This window comes from Trichosurus vulpecula, chromosome 4 (assembly GCF_011100635.1).
Source record: "Trichosurus vulpecula isolate mTriVul1 chromosome 4, mTriVul1.pri, whole genome shotgun sequence".
Lineage (NCBI taxonomy): Eukaryota > Metazoa > Chordata > Mammalia > Diprotodontia > Phalangeridae > Trichosurus > Trichosurus vulpecula.
In genome coordinates this window covers 76,787,556-76,803,837 of record NC_050576.1, presented here as the reverse complement: position 1 = coordinate 76,803,837, position 16,282 = coordinate 76,787,556, and the positions used below count along the sequence as shown (strand labels likewise).

Below are 16,282 nucleotides of genomic sequence, written 5' to 3'. Positions count from 1 at the left end.
CTAAAGTCCCTGGAATCTCTATTGTTCCTAGTCCCTGATTTATTCTTTTCTGTCTCCTGATGTTTAGATATACACACATATTCCTGTGCTGGACCCATGTCTTGCCCCACTGATGGTCACTTGCTTCCTCCAAACACCTGAAAGCTCTGTATGGCAGCCTAATCACAAAAAGAGAATAATGTCAGTGTGATCAAGAGGAACTATAAGCCCTAGCGTTCTGTGATTAATGGGTATAACAAAGGCCAGGGATATAAGCAGTTCTCAGTACTTTATTGCCACTGATTAATCTTTTAAATTGTAAAGTTTTTTTTTCCTTTATCTGTCCCCCAGGGCTTCTGGAAAGGGGTATGGGGTGAGGAGGAGAGAAAAGGAGGAGAGGAGAGAAGAGTGAAGACCAAGGATGGAAGCACAAGTTAGGGAAAGGGTTGGTGAGCAGTCCCCATTCACCCACTTTGTTCCGCTCTGAGTTGGTCAGGACAGGATCCTCAGCAGCCAAGGCGATGCTGCTGGCTGCAATAACCAAAAGGATGCACATCTCAAAGTAGCGTAGATTCACAATGTAGTGGCATGCCCTTCGAATCCTGTGGGACAGCCAAATCACCAATGAGCTGGCACCTCACTCTAGCCCTCTCCCTTGGCTCCCCAGACTCTAGGCCCCTTCATTGGGCTGGACTTTTGCCAACATAAAGCACAAGGGAACACAATTTAATTTCCCAGGCACCACCTTTGATTTAATGTCCCAGTGGGGGAAGGCAATCAGATTGGTTAGAGGCTACAGTATGTAAGCCAAGACACAAACTCTACGTAAGCATGTCTGAGCCTTCTTAGACATCTGAAGCCAGTGAGAGTAAACTCAGAACATCTAGATGTGCTGACCCCCAGTTATTCTTATTTCCAGCCTTCAATGCGTTCCTCATTCTTTCTTGCTGCTAAGCACTACTTAGGTTGGTTCATAGTCCATAAATTGATTAGTTCTACAAGTCAACTAATAGACAACACATCATTTTTCTCTTATCTCAGAAGGCTGCAGAGGGCCACGCTCTATTTGAAAAACCTAGAAAAGCCTATCTTTCCCTCCTCTCAATTTTTTCCCTCCCTACCCTATTCCCATGTAGCTGTTCCTGGGCACCCTAAAGGAAGGAAAGCAAAGCAGGGTGTCTTACGGGTTGGTGGTGCTGAAGATGAACATGGAGCTGTGGGGCACCATCGCTTTGCCAGTGCTTGTGCTCTTTTCCTTCTTTCGCTTCTTCTCAATTTCTTCTCCATCCTCTTTAATCTCTGCCTCCTTCAAGGGGCTGGCTTCTCCATCTGTCTTGTTGCTAACTGCAAGAGGAACAAACATGGTCGTTTGCAGGCTATGCTACCTGCCAAAGTAGTACTAGAGCAGCAAGCGGGTTCCTAGGCATTTGGGCGGAGGTAGCTGAGGGAGACACCGTAATGACTTATGGAAACTCCATAAGCCACTGAAGAAGAATCAAGCTGAGGCAAATACTAGAAAGCTCACTTTGTCTCCCCCTTAGTCTGTCACCTGTCATGCATAACCTTCTTCATGACATGGAAAACTGTAGGAAACAAGGAGCTTGCTAATCAAAGTAGCCAACAAGAGATTAACGCTATCACAAAGGGATAGGTGTCTGATCACCCAGAGTTATAGACAATGTTACTATATGATATGATATGATATGATATGATTATCATATATGATTATATGATAATGATATATCATATCATATCATATCACATCATATCATATATCATATCATATCATATCATATATCATACCATAATGCTATACTATGTTATATTACATTATAATATATTTTATCATCATATCATACTATACTATATTATATTATATCATATCATATCATATCATATCATATCATATCATATCATATCATACTATACTGTTATACTATGCTATGTTATATTACATTATAATATATTTTATCATCATATCATACTATACTATGTTATACTGTTATATTATATCATATCATATCATACTATACTATGTTATACTATGTTATATTATATTATATTATATCATATCATACCATACTATACTATGTTATACTGTTATATTATATTATATCATATCATACTATACTATGTTATATTATGTTATATTATATTATATTATATTATATTATATCATATCATACTATTATATTATATGTTATATTATATTATATTATATCATATCATATCATACTATACTATGTTATATTATATTATATTATATTATATTATATTATATTATATTATATTATATTATATTATATTATATTATATTATATTATATCATATCATATCATATCATATTATATCATATCATATATCATATCATATCATATCATACTATACTATGTTATATTATATTATATCATATCATATATCACACTACACTATGTTATACTATACTATGTTCTATTATATCACACTATGCTATATTATATTATACTATATATTATATATGTTATATTATATTATGTCATATCATATCATACTATACTATGTTATACTATCTTATATTATATTATATCATATCATACTATACTGTGTTATACTGTTATATTATATTATACTATATCATAGCATATCATATCACACTACACTATGTTATACTATACTATGTTTTATTATATCACACTATGCTATATTATACTATATATTATATATGTTATATTATATTATGTCATAATCCTCCTAACCCGGAGGATTTGGAAGAGTGAATAAGAGATTGCATCACTGTGTCAGAATTCTATGAATCTCTGTTGCAGACAATGCTCCAATGCTATATGAGAAGCTATTGTGACAGGAAGTTATCAAAAAGTTTTGTAATAATATAGCCTAATATGCCCTGATCTCCCCTCCCTCCTAACCCCCTACCCCTATACTATTAAGAGTTAAGTTCTAATGTCTTTAAGCCCTGTGACATAGTAGAATCAGCACTGGACTAGGAATCTGGAAATCTGGGCTGGATTTTCAGACCTGTGGCTGACTAGATTTGTAATATTAGGCAAGTTATATAATGTCTGGGGACCCAGGTTTCTTCATCTATAAAATGGGAGAGTTGAACAAAATAATTTCATAGGTCCATTCCAATTCTAAATTCCTATGATTCTAGAGTCATCAGAAAGGTCTTACACAGTCTCACTTATGTCCCAATCCATAGCCTTCCATACTCTTCTGCCTACGTCCTTATGTATTCAGGATAGCAGTAGAGTTAGATTCCAGGATTTAAAATTTAAATTCTGAATCTAAATTCCATATTCCAAAATCTAAAGAGTATTTAAAATCTCTCTCCTGAGCAATAAGGTCAAGCTTTCTTCTAACTTTTTAGCTAGACGGAAACAGAAGATGCTAGATCTGAAATCCTGTGGGATGATTATGATATTCACAAAGAAGGGGGAGATTTCACTTTTCTAAAATTCTTTGGAAGAGTCTATAGAGTCATAGGACCATCCATTTAAAACATAAAGGAACCTCTGAGGCCATCTAGTCCAAACTCCTGATTTTACAGGCGAGCCCTATCAAGGTGAAGGGACTTGGGTGAGATTACTCTAGTAGTAATTATCAAAGATGGGATTGGGTTCGATGTTCTCTGATTCCAAATTCAAGTCTCTTTCTACTACACTATGCATAAGAAGCTGAAATAACAGAAAACACAATGGGAGACAGAAAGAAAAAGGATGGAGAGAATAAAAGAGATAAAGGCAGTGAAAGCAGTTCTGGAGTAGAAAAGAACAAAGTAATGAAGGAAATAAGGAAAGAAAAAAGACACCCTGGAAATCATCTAGTAATTATGGGAATTTAGAGTGTAGAGTCTCTGGGTGGGAGTATTTTATTTCTGTATTTCCTTTTTCTGGGTTGTAATGGTAATAACTGTCTCCTAACCAGGGGAATTTGGAAGCGAGAATAAGAGATTGCATGATTATGTCAGGACTCTATGAAGTTTCCAGGGATGGCTATTTAATCTAATTATAGAAATAGAATTTCTATACTCTATATAATTTCTAAGGAAAGATCCTTAGAAATCACTTTACTGCCACCTTTAATTTTATAGATGAAGAAGTTAAGGCACAAAGAGGTTTAAGGGGCTGCCCAAAGTCAGACATTAGTGGCAGCATCGGGACTCCCAGGTTTCCTGACTTCCATTGCGGTGCTCCTTCTACCACATTTGGTGAACATGGTGCAGCAAACAAAAAGAACCGAACTGATGGAAATCTAGGTTTGAGGACTGACTCAGCCTCTGACTACCTGTATGACGTTGGGAAAGTTATCTCAGCTCTCTGCTTTTGTTTTTTAATTTGTTTGAGTATGAAGTTTGAACTAGATGAACTCTAGGTGTATACTGTTCCCATTCTTATTCCCCCGGGGCTTAGATGATCAGGAGAAAAGAGCAAACCAATCACATAGTGAAAGGGCTGTAACAGTAAATGAATCGACAGGGTAGGGGAATGTCCTCACTGTGCACCACAGTGGAGTCCACCAAGGTGCCCACGTCAGGGATGGTGACAGCAACGCTGGTGCTCTCTGTGCCTTTCTCCATGTTGGTCGTTACGGAGGAAAGGTCAGGCTCACTGCGGCTGATAGCCCGGCCCATATCCAGCTGCACATCTTCCAGAAGAGCTTGTTCGCTGGTACCCTCCTGCTCCTGCTCTGTCAGGCTGGTGTCCTTTCCTGTTTCTAGATCTGGAGGAGAGAGGACCAAGGGGGTCCTCATTTCATCAGCAAGTGTTGACAGCCCACGGCCTCCAGGAACCATAAGGCTGTTTGTTCTGAGAAGAAAAAGGCGGGGTGGGGGGAGGGTAAAAAATGAAAAGGAGGAAAAGGTGTGGTGATTTGCTAGTTAAAAGAGGAATGGAAGCTCATTTTTGGATTGGGGACATTGGCAGAAGAATCAGACTTTCACTTAGTCCAACCCATGTCTGAACAGCAATCCTCTCCACAAAATCTCAGACAATTGGTTATTCACTAGCCTCTCGGAGCCCCATTCAATTTTTGTTCAGGTTTAGTTCTTAGTACATTCTTCCTTATGCTAAGTCTCATTCCCTGTCACTCCCACCTACTGCTCCTGGTTCTAGTTTCTGAGGTCAAGTCCAATAAAGTTCAATTCATTTTCTAAAAGACCATACTTCAAACACAATGTCTATCATCACTTGATATCTAAAACAAAGTGTCCCATCACAATCGTTCTCTTCTCTAGGCTGGACATTCTCCATTCCTTTAGCCAATTCTTATATACCATACATAGCCTCCAATCCTTTCAACATTCAGATCTCCTCCTCAAGATATATCCCAGTTTGTTAATATCCTTCTTAAAAGGTGGTTCCCTGAATGGAATCCAATACTCTAGATGTGCTCTGACCAGTGCAGAGTCCAGTGGGACCAACCCATGTATTTTCCTGGGCCTTCTGTGTCTCTTTCTTATTATCTCTGGACATGATGAGGATCCTAATGGAGCATATAGACTGCCCACCTTCCAGCCCTCTTTTTCACCATGGTACCAGCCCATTTCCTTTTTTTGAGGTTAGACAAGCCTGCCTGGGTAATTATTTCTATCTGGATAGAATTTAGGACTACAAAATCAAAGATTTAGAGGCAGTTTGGACTTGTCTAACCTCCTTATTTAACAGATGAAGAAAGTGGGGTTTGACAAAACTAAGTGACTTGTAAAAGGTCACGCAGATGGCAGGTGGAAGAACAAGGATCCACAATGATGAGATCACAGAGTATTTGACTATTTACATCTCATTTAATTCATTCTAAAATTACATGACATGTTTTTGAATCCCTTATCAATGAATTCATGAGACTTTGAGTCTGGAGTCAGGGAGGAGGAAGTAGAAGAAGCTGGCATTTGAGAAGAAAGCAAATATAGATCGAAAAAAGGAAGAGAATCATAGACTGTGAGGGAAAACAACATTTGAAAAGACAGATAAGAGCTAGAAGTTTTTAGCTAGATGGTGATCCTCATTCTCTGATTTTCCACACAAAGATTACTTCCACTACTCATGAGGTTGGGGTGTTGGAATGGCAAATGTTTATTTCTTTGTTCTGTCCTCTGTACTACTTAGCAAGGGGTTCTCCACCTCTGCTCTGGGGATACCATAGGAGATTTGAGTACTGCATTTGGAGCAAAAAATCCTGTGCTAAGTTCCTACACCACCACGCCCTTCTTAGCCAGGTGATTTTGAGCAAGTCCTTCAACTCTCTGAATCTAATTTTCCTCATCTGTAAAATGAGAATTATATTCATAAGGAAAAAATCTGATAATACATACTATGTGTATATAAGTGGTATTGATAAAGCTATTCATAAACAACAATAACAATAACAAAAGTAGTACTGATATTACAAGGCCCTGCCCACAAAGGCAGCATGGAATTTGAAGTAAGAATTCTGAATTAGGGTTCTCTGCCTGGCTCTGCTAACATTTTACTTGGACTTCCTTGGATACCCCTTCCCCCCTAAAATGCTTCTAGTTATAATGACAGTTAGACCACTTGTGTATAGAATTTTAGGGTTTGCAATGATTTACAAATATTATCTCATTTGATTCTCATAACAACCCTTAGAGGTAGGGGCTATTGCTATCTCCACTTCATGGATGAAGAACCTGAGGCTTAAGTGACTTGCCTGGGGTCATGTAGGTACTAAGTATATGAAGTAGGATTTGAATGCAGGTATTTCTGACTTCAAGTCCAACCTAAAAGGGCAGGATGTGGACTCTAAGTGAAATGTAGCACTTTCAGTCTTTCTTCTTCAAAATTCTTTTTTTTTCATTTTATTTCATTGAAGAATCAAGCAATTTGAGTACTCAGCTCACAGCCTTCTTTTTCAACCCAACACCTACCATTGTAGAAAGGGACTTCAATATACATACTGTTGTTCCCTCAAACACTTTGACTTCTCAGTTAATCAGACTCTACCTCTCATTACCTTCTCCTTCACTTTATCCCAACCACACACAGAAATGATCACACCCTTGACCTTATTATCACACCAGGGAAGTGTTCTGCTTGCACCATAAGGAACCCTGACATTCCTCTCTCTCACCATAATCTCCTATCATTCCCTCACTCTTCCTAAACTTATTTTGCTTCCTTACAGTGACCACCAATCTCTCCAACCCTGGTGTTCTTCCAGGCTATCACCCCTGCTTTGGATTCACTTTCTTCCCTTCCAAATCTTGACTGTACAGCTAACCATTTCAGCTTTATATTGTCCTCTACTCTTACATTCCTTTCCCCACTGTCCTTGTCACTCACATCTTAACAAACTACAAGCAGGAGTTACTCCCACTCCTTCTCTGCAGGTGCTTCAGCATCGTAGGGAAGGAAGTTACACAACCTTGTAGGCAGGGTCCACTACAAATCTGTGCCATCTAACCTCAATTGACCGGTGTTTCTTCATGGCAATCTTTCTACTATTCCCTAAAAGACTATCACACTACCCACGGAGGATGTTCAGACAATTCCCTTCTCTCCTCAAGCCTCCCACACCTCCCTTTCCTTTCTCAGCAGATGACCTCACCTAACACTTTACTGAGAAAATAGAAGATATTTGCCATAATCTCTTTTTTCCCTTACTCGGAATCTCAAAACTACTTCACATCATTTCCCATTCCCTCCTGCCTTACTCCAGTTTCTGATAAAGAGGTAACATTTCTCATCAATAAAGCCAATCTCTCTACATTTGTCTTTTATCTCATTCTTTGCCACATCCTCCAGCAGATTGCCCCTTTACACATCTTCCACTCCAGTCTTCTATCTTTACCTATCTACCAGTTCCTCAGATGCTGCATTTAAACATTGCCATGTCTCCCACATCCTTAAAAAAACCCTAACTTGACCCTGATATACCCTAAAGCTATTGTCCATCCTGTATTTCTCCTTCCTTTCATAGCCAAACTCTGAGGAAAATCTTCCTCTACTTCTTCTCCTGCTCATTTCTCAAACCCTTGCCATCTAGCTTATGACCTTGTCAGTCAACTGAAATTCTTCTCTCCAAAATTACTGATGCTCTTTTAATTGCTAAATATAACTTCTTCTCAGTCCTTGTCCCTTGTGACCTCTCTGCAGTTAACAATGGCTCCTCCCTCTACCCTCAAGCTATTTCTTCTCAGTTTCCTTTCCCTCTCATCCCTGTCTCAATCCCTAATTGCAGGTATGCCACAAGGTTCTGTCTTGAACCATCTTCTCTTCTCTTTCTATATCCTCAGTGAGCTCACCAACTATCATGGAGCCCTTCAGAACGCTTGACTTTGTACTATTATATTTATTTATATATGTACACGTTGTTTCCTCCAATACAATGTAAGGCCCTTGAAGACCGGGATTTTTTGTTTTGAGTTTTGTTCTGTTTTTTTGTCTTTGAATCTCCAGAATCTAGAACATCTAAACAAATGTGTTGATTGATTCATTGATGGATTGTACCTGAGTGTGGGGTAAACTTGGAGTGTGCATGCTAGAGGCAGATGTTTATGTCTTTTTACGTTCACAGTATGAGGGATAGTAGGCATTGGGAAACAGGACTAAGAAAGTATGGCAGTTATTTTCAAAATGCTTTCCCTTCTATTTTCTCATTTTATTGCCATAACAACTTGATGATGTAGGAAGGAAAGAGAAAGGTATTTTATCCTCATTTTGTGAGTGGAGAATTTGAATCACAGATGATTGTAATGACCGCCCAATGTCCCATATTAGGTCAGGAATAGAGCAAAGATTAAAACAAGGCCATCTTGTTCTGTCAATGCCACCCCCATTCACAGCATTATTTCTTCGTACCTCTTTAACTCTTTGCTTCTCTCTTCCTCATGAATAGAAACCTCCTTCCCCTCCTGACTTCCCTTAGAGTCTCTCTTCTTCTCCCCCTCAGCTGTTGTTCCTTCTTCCAGGCCTCTCTCCTGGCTCCCAGACCTGCTTTCAGCGCTAGTGGCCTGTTCCTTGATTTCAGTCCGGACTCGACGGTGTCGGCTACGGCGCTGACTCTGCCGGTGTCGGGCCCGCTCCTCATAGCCCACCACTGCCTCTCCAACTCCTGATTCCTGCTCTGTTGGGTCACAGTTTCCATGGCATGGCTTAGAGAGCCATGGCTGCTCCCTCTTGAGCCTAGACACAGGACTCTTCTGGTCTTCTGATTGTTGCATCCCTTCCCCCTTATGAAAGTCCCCACGGTTTCCATGCTCCTCTTCAAACTTCTCCAGTCCCAGTCCCTCTAAAGGCTTGGGCCTCCTATAGAGACTAGGATGAGCATTGAGGGGATTGAGAGGGCTAAGGGGATTCAAGGGGTTGAGGGGATTCATGGGAGGGGGTTCATCCTTGTTGATGCCTTCCTGGCTGGACATCTGCATGTGTCTTCTCAGCTGACTGGTACGCTGTTCCCACACAGACATGTGGTGACGTCTTCTCCTCTCCCTCCTGATAAAGGGAAACAAATCAAAGGGATGGATTAGAGCTTAAAGGACAGGAGCCAGGGCAGACAGCAAGCATGGGGCCCTGAGGTAGCCCTCAAAGGGCAGGTACAGGGTGGGGTGCATGGTGACGGACAAATGTGAGAGAGCCCAGGACCTGTAAACGTGAAGCACATTAAGACATAAGCTCATGGAGCAGTAAAAAAAACTGCATGTGTATGTGAATAAATGTGGATTGCTTCCAAACTCATGTGCCAGGGATATTTTTTTCAGCTTGATGTCTACTTTGTAGTCACAAAGGAAGGAGATTGGGAAGCTCTGGTGGGGGGTAGAGGAGAGCCCAACAGCTCCAGGGTTGAGCTCCATATTCCTCTGTCTGCCATACATCATCTACCTTGCCTTGTCTCCTTGTCATTCCCCTTCTCTCTTTCCTCTCATCCACTTGAATATTTTACCCCTCTTTCTCACATATCTCAGTCACACCCCAATCCAGTCCTCAGTTCTGGCCGATACCGTCTCTCTTTCCCTTCTACCCTGGCCCTTAACTGGGGTGCTGCTTCACAATTATTAATGCCGCTAGGTGTGGTGGGCCACCAGGGAATAAAGACTGAAAATTACAGTGTTAGACACAAGTAAAAGAGTCAGAATTGGAGTGCAGTGGGGTGTCATAACATTATGTATGGTTATAGCATGCATCCCCTCTCCGCCAAAATGAGCAGAACTGGCTAGCGGTGCCACCCAATGCCCAAGGAGAGTCACCTGAACCTTTGGGTGCTAACCTGGTATGATACATCAATGCCTGCTGTTGTCAGATGGACTACAACTGGGCACGGCTTCTATAGGCACTTACATGCTCAAAAGAGCCCACATACATGAACACATACAGAAGTGCACATGAGAATAGGCTCACACACGGCCATGTCCCCCCGGACCCACATGCACAGAAACAGCATATGGGCCCACTCATACAAACTATGATGATCAAACACACTCACGCACATCTGTATTCACACCTACATATGTGGCACACACAGATGCATATCCTAAGGAGGCAGACCCACCTCCATGTATGTACCAACATATGCTCACTCATAAGCCAAAAGGAATGGACAACAACACATGAGCCTATATGCCTTAAATGCACACAGACATACCCACACACTGAAAGGTATGCAGCGATGCATACATAAACACCTGTACACAGAACACATTCCCACTGATAAGCACACACCCGTTGTACCATTTTGTCCATAGCAAGGACAAAGATGACATTGTTCCTGTGACCACACATAACCACTCACAACACACAAACATGTACACACATACAGGTGGCTGCTGCGTGGCTCCCACATCGACATGTGGTGTCTCCTCCTTCTGTCTCTTCTGGGAAAGAAAAATGGACAGGTTCAGTTCACCCCAGCTTTAAAATCCCCACAGAGACCAACATATTTCCAAAGAGGAGTGCAGACCCCTCCTCATGTACACACATATTTTATATGCTTGTTTTGGGCCCTTAGGAGTCACCCAATTCACCCAGCTCCCCAATTCTTCAAAGTGTAAACTTTGGATCCTAGAACTATCTGCAAATACATGGCTCCTGTCTTTATAATACACATGCGCAGGCAAAAGGCTTATAACATTCTATATCATATATGAACTCAGATGCTAAAAAGTCATGCCAAACTGGCAGTATTATCTTCACCGGGATGTATATACATGAAAACTTATTTTGTATACCTCATAAACTTCTCAAACATATTCACAATCATATCCAGTATAACAAGGCGCATTCATACACCTATGTGCCCATAGACATGTCATTCCCAAAACATACCCTATTGCAATCTCTCAAAGCACTTAGGTGAACACTTAAGGTATAGCCATGCACATGTCATATGAATACTGGAAGTAAGACCCCAAATGCCTGGAGCCAATGGCATGGGATTGATTCCCTTCTGGGATGGTTAACCTTTCAAAGAGTCAGACATGGTTGCATAACCACCCCTTACCCTGGTCAGCATAACCCGTTATGTGACAAATGGAAAAAAAATAATAATTCAGAGAGCATATCCTACTGATGGGCCAGTAGCATTATATTCCTAGAAGGACAGCACACTATCATCCTTCTCAAAGAGAGGAGTATGGGCCATTGATATAAGGTTGTTATAGGCAAGTACTAGGCTCCAAAGTATGATGTTGCACATAGTATGAGGTTTGTGGATGCTGTTCCCTTCCTGGGAGCCCTGTCACCCAACAGTAAAGAATGTTCTGAGAAAATGCCATGCTTCATTTCCTCGCCCCCCACCTCAAGAATGCAAAAAATGTAAAAACATTCTGGGATAGGAGAGGATATGGTTTGAAGAAATATGAGGAACAGAGTTTGGAAAGAGCATAGGTTTCCACAGAATCGAGAACTCAAATTCTAATTTATTTATAAATGAACAACATGCATTTATAATTTGCACACTAATTAATATGAACATGTTTATATATCAAAATGAAAGAATACCCCCAAAGTGAACAAGGCAGTAACAATGTATCTAATATTTGTCACACAGAAACAAAACCATAACCTTAGTCAGCCAGCATGCATATCCACTAAGAAAAGCACTAGTCCATCCATCTATTTGCAAATTTTCAGAAATCCTAATGCCCAGGCACACAAAGATATGTGTGTAAGAATATAGAAACATGTAAGCAGATTCACACTCACTCAGAGAGAATGACCAGGCAAGGAGCACATAAAACCTTAGAGTCAAATACAAACACATGTATATTTCACATACTCCTCCATTTACAAATTCATCTATTCTCACACACATTCACAGCAAATCCTCACATTCCTTTTTCATCGAACTGTCAAAATGCATCCACATATTGTCCACACCTTTCACGTGGTAATTCCATTAATGCATAACCCTTGAATAAGCCACGCAACAACCCTATGAAGAAGGCAGGAGAGTTGTTATCATCTCCACTTTACACAGGAGAGAACCAAGGCCCAGAGAGGTTACAGAATTTGTTCAAAGTCGCAGAGGTAGTGAATGTCAGAGCTAGAATATGATCAGAGGTTGTCTGAAGGCAGAGCCAGCACTCTTCCCGGTGCATCACATGGCTCTGTGATCCTCTAATCCCAAAGGAACATAGAAAGGTACATGAAAAATCAAGAGAAGCCAAATTTCTTGAATATTCCAGAGTTTCTTCAACTGCTCTATTCCTATATGGACATTAAGATACACACCAATACATTAAGGTGCACACCTAAAGAGCTGATAGATACATCTTGTCTTAATTTATGTAAGGAACAGCCATTGATACACATAGCACATATATCACAGTCAAAGTCTAGGACAGGGGTGGGGAACCTGTGGCCTCAAGGCCACATGTGGCCCTCAAGGTCCTCAAGTGTGACCCTTTGACAGAATCCAAACTTCACAGAACAAATCCTTTTATTAAGGGGACCTCTGCAAACTATTAGTTTTATCAAAACCTTCACCCTTATCATCCATTCCCTAATACAAACTAATTTGTTTGTTTTCATCTTCCCTCTGTGCTTTTAATGGTGACTACCAAATGGTAGTGCCATTCAGTCATTCTTATCGGCAGCTTTGTCTGACTACATTCTTCACACTCAGGCTTCCTTAGATCAAGATTGGGAAAAGTTCTTTCCCAGGCACAACAAGAAGACTCCAGAAGGGAAATCTGGAGTGATGGGAAAGTCCCCTTCCTTCCCCTTTAATCTGTGGAACAAAGTTACAAACTATCCTCGTGCCTGGGAGAGCCTCAAGACAAAGAAACAATCTCAAACCTCTGTTCGTCACATTCTTTTAATGAACTAGATCCCAAATAGCTAGCCTTGCCTTTATCCCCCAGATCAATGCTTCTCATTTAGATGGGAGGACAGACAGGTAGATGGGGTAAAGACATAATGGGATGCTGACTTAGGACCAGGCCCATAGAACCATCGGTCTGAATGGCTGAAGTAAGTTTCTTAATTCTGTCCAAGAAATCCTATTTTGGGAAGAGTCCGAGTTCTTGTGTCCTGGACTCTAGGGCTTATCACAAACACACATAGGCATGCATGCACGCACACACATACACACACACACACACACATACACACACACACACACACACACGCGCGCGCGCGCGCACACACACCCCAAAGGAGTTTGAAGCTTCTTCTCTAGAAAGTCCAGTGAGAGAGAATCTTCTCCCTCAGACAATAAGCCATTTTGGTCCCCTCTCCTGATGAAGACATCTCTGAGGGCACCTCTTCTCACCCATAGACAGTTGGTAAAGATCTACCTCACTTTCTGTAGAAAGCTTTCTTAGCACAAATGGAGCCTGAGACTCCGAAGACAACAGTGGAATAAAACTCTTTTGAGTTGGAGAGTGTGTCCATAATACATACCCTTAAAAATTTCATCATTTCCCCCATTAAACTGAAGCCATCAATACTACTTCTGTCCTGTCCAGTACCAACTCACAGAAAGCTTCCCAGGTGTTCACGAACCTCTAGTTCAGTTATAAGGCCCCCGTGTGATTTCTCTCCCACCAGTCACAAGCTTCAGATTATACTGCCTCAGGGCGGGGGGGGGAGCGGACAGTCCAGTGCTTGGTGAAAGCTCCTGCCAGCCCCCTTGGCCATAGACCCTTCTTCCATTGTTCTTCATATGCATCCTGGCACCAGATATAAAATGCACAGTACAGCTGAAGTTGTGGAAGGAATTGTGATTCTGCAATCAGTTACAAATTCCCTTTCTCCACTACCTTTCCCTCCTATCTTGGAGACTCAGTCCTATCCTGGTCTCGAGTGGATGGTCCCTAAATCTAAACTGAAGCCCCTGCCACTCCAAGTCAGGATCTCTCAAATCAGGGAAGGGGGGGTCACCTGTCAATGAGGCATGGAGAGTCAACTTACTCAATAGAAGGCATGTTAGGTGCAGACATTGGGCTGACTTCCTTTGCTTTCTGTAGGGCATGCTTCTGATTGAAGGCCTCCTCCTCCTCCTGCTCGTCCTACACAGAAAACAAAGTTGTCCTTTGCCATGGAATACAAAGCAGGTCATTTCTTTCCTGGAGAACTGCTTCTTTTGATCTTGCCAGCTTCTAGAAGGTCCTTTGTTGACCAATGGAAGTATGCAAGTAACAGAAAAGGGAGAGAAACTGGACAAGGCACTAGAATTATGGGATCATAAACTAAAAGAAAAGTCCTCAAAGATCATCTAGGCCAACCCCTTCATTTTACATGTAAGGAAAGTAAGTCATAAAAATGTCAAGTGACTGGCCAAGGTCAACCCTACTGATAAATGACAGAAGTAGGATTCAGAAGACCTTTGACTCCAAGAGTATCATTTTTTCTGCCTCAAAGTTTAGATTTGTTCCAAAAGATTTTTAAGAACTGGAGAGAGAGAAGTATACATCTCACATGGGGACAAATGAAAAACCACAGTTGGTTATTCAGATAGCAAAGGACAGAGCAGAACCTAGAAGATCATTTGGTCCAATCCTTCATTTTATTTATTTTTATTTAAAATGTCTTATTTATGTACTTTGATTTTAAAAGCCTATCACGGGGCAGCTAGGTGGCACATTGGGTAGAGCACCGACCCTGGAGTCTGGAGGACCTGAGTTCAAATCCAACCTCAGACTCTCGACACACTTATTAGCTGTGTGACCTTGGGCAAGTCACTTAACCCCAATTGCCCTGCCTTCCCTCCTCCAAAAATAAATAAATAATAAGAAATTTAAAAAAAGTTTATCACTTTCCAACAAACTATACAAATAGTACCATTGCTTACAAATATATACACATATATATAGAGAGATAAGCAAAAATATCTGATATAATTATTACAACTGACAGGGGATGTAACATTTGAAAATTAGTTATGACATTTCTTAACAGAGAAGGAAGTGTGTTTAATATTTGTTATCTGAAACCAACGCTGGTCTCTGTATTTGGCCTATGTTCTGATATCATTTAGTGTTGTCTTCACTTACATTACTGGAATCATCATGTATACAACTATCTTGATTCTACCTATTTTGCTCTTAACCAATTCATATACAGCTTGTCATATTTTTCTGAATTACTTGCATTAATAATTCCTTATCTTGTAATTTTATATCATGATGTTTACAAACTACAATTTGTTCAGCCATTCTCCAGTGAATGGATGGTATTTTGTTTCTGGCTTTTGCTACCACAGAAAGTAATTCTATTAATATTTTGGTATACATGGACCTTTCTTACTTCTTTATTTCTTGACCTCCTTGGGGAAAATAATATGCCCAACAGCTAGATCAGTGAGTCAAAGTATTTGAATAATTTAGTAACTCTTCACACATAATTCTAAATTGCTTTCCAGAATGTTTAGATTAGACCAATTCACAGTTTTACCAGTATATTAGTATAACTGTCTTCCTGTAGTCTTTCCAATATTTACCATTTCTGTCCTTTGTGATCTTTGCCAATTTCATGGGTATGATATGATATCTCATCTCTCTTATGATTAGTGATTTGGAACATTTTACCCCTGTGGTTGTTGACAATTTACATTTCTTATTTTGAAACTTGTTTCTTCCCCTTGAGCACATCTATTAGAGAATGGCTATTCCTCTTCTATGTTTGTGTTATGTGTTTTTTAGTCTTCTGTTTGTGTTAATTCTCTATAGATTTTAAATGTCTGACTTGTATCAGAGATGCTCGATGATAATATTTTGTTTTGACTCATTGCTTCTCTTATTCTAGCTGAAGTGGTTTGGAATAATTTAAATTTCATATAAATCAGATTGCTTATTTTGCCTTTAAAATCTCTGTCTACGGTCTGGTTATGTGTTTTATCCATAATCATA

General features: G+C 40.3%; 1 protein-coding gene across 2 annotated transcripts in view; it reads right to left on the bottom strand.

Annotated features, from left to right (window-relative positions):
• CACNA1E (calcium voltage-gated channel subunit alpha1 E) overlaps positions 1-16,282 on the bottom strand; it is a 405,658-nt gene that overhangs the window by 87,050 nt on the left and 302,326 nt on the right. For both annotated transcript variants that reach the window (XM_036756876.1, XM_036756878.1), the window contains exons 18-23: positions 14,346-14,443; positions 10,748-10,804; positions 8,796-9,428; positions 4,474-4,784; positions 1,164-1,323; positions 452-581 (exon numbers count right to left, since the gene is read on the bottom strand). In XM_036756876.1, the coding sequence (XP_036612771.1) occupies positions 452-581; positions 1,164-1,323; positions 4,474-4,784; positions 8,796-9,428; positions 10,748-10,804; positions 14,346-14,443 (1,389 nt within the window). The remainder of the gene's footprint in view (positions 1-451; positions 582-1,163; positions 1,324-4,473; positions 4,785-8,795; positions 9,429-10,747; positions 10,805-14,345; positions 14,444-16,282) is intronic.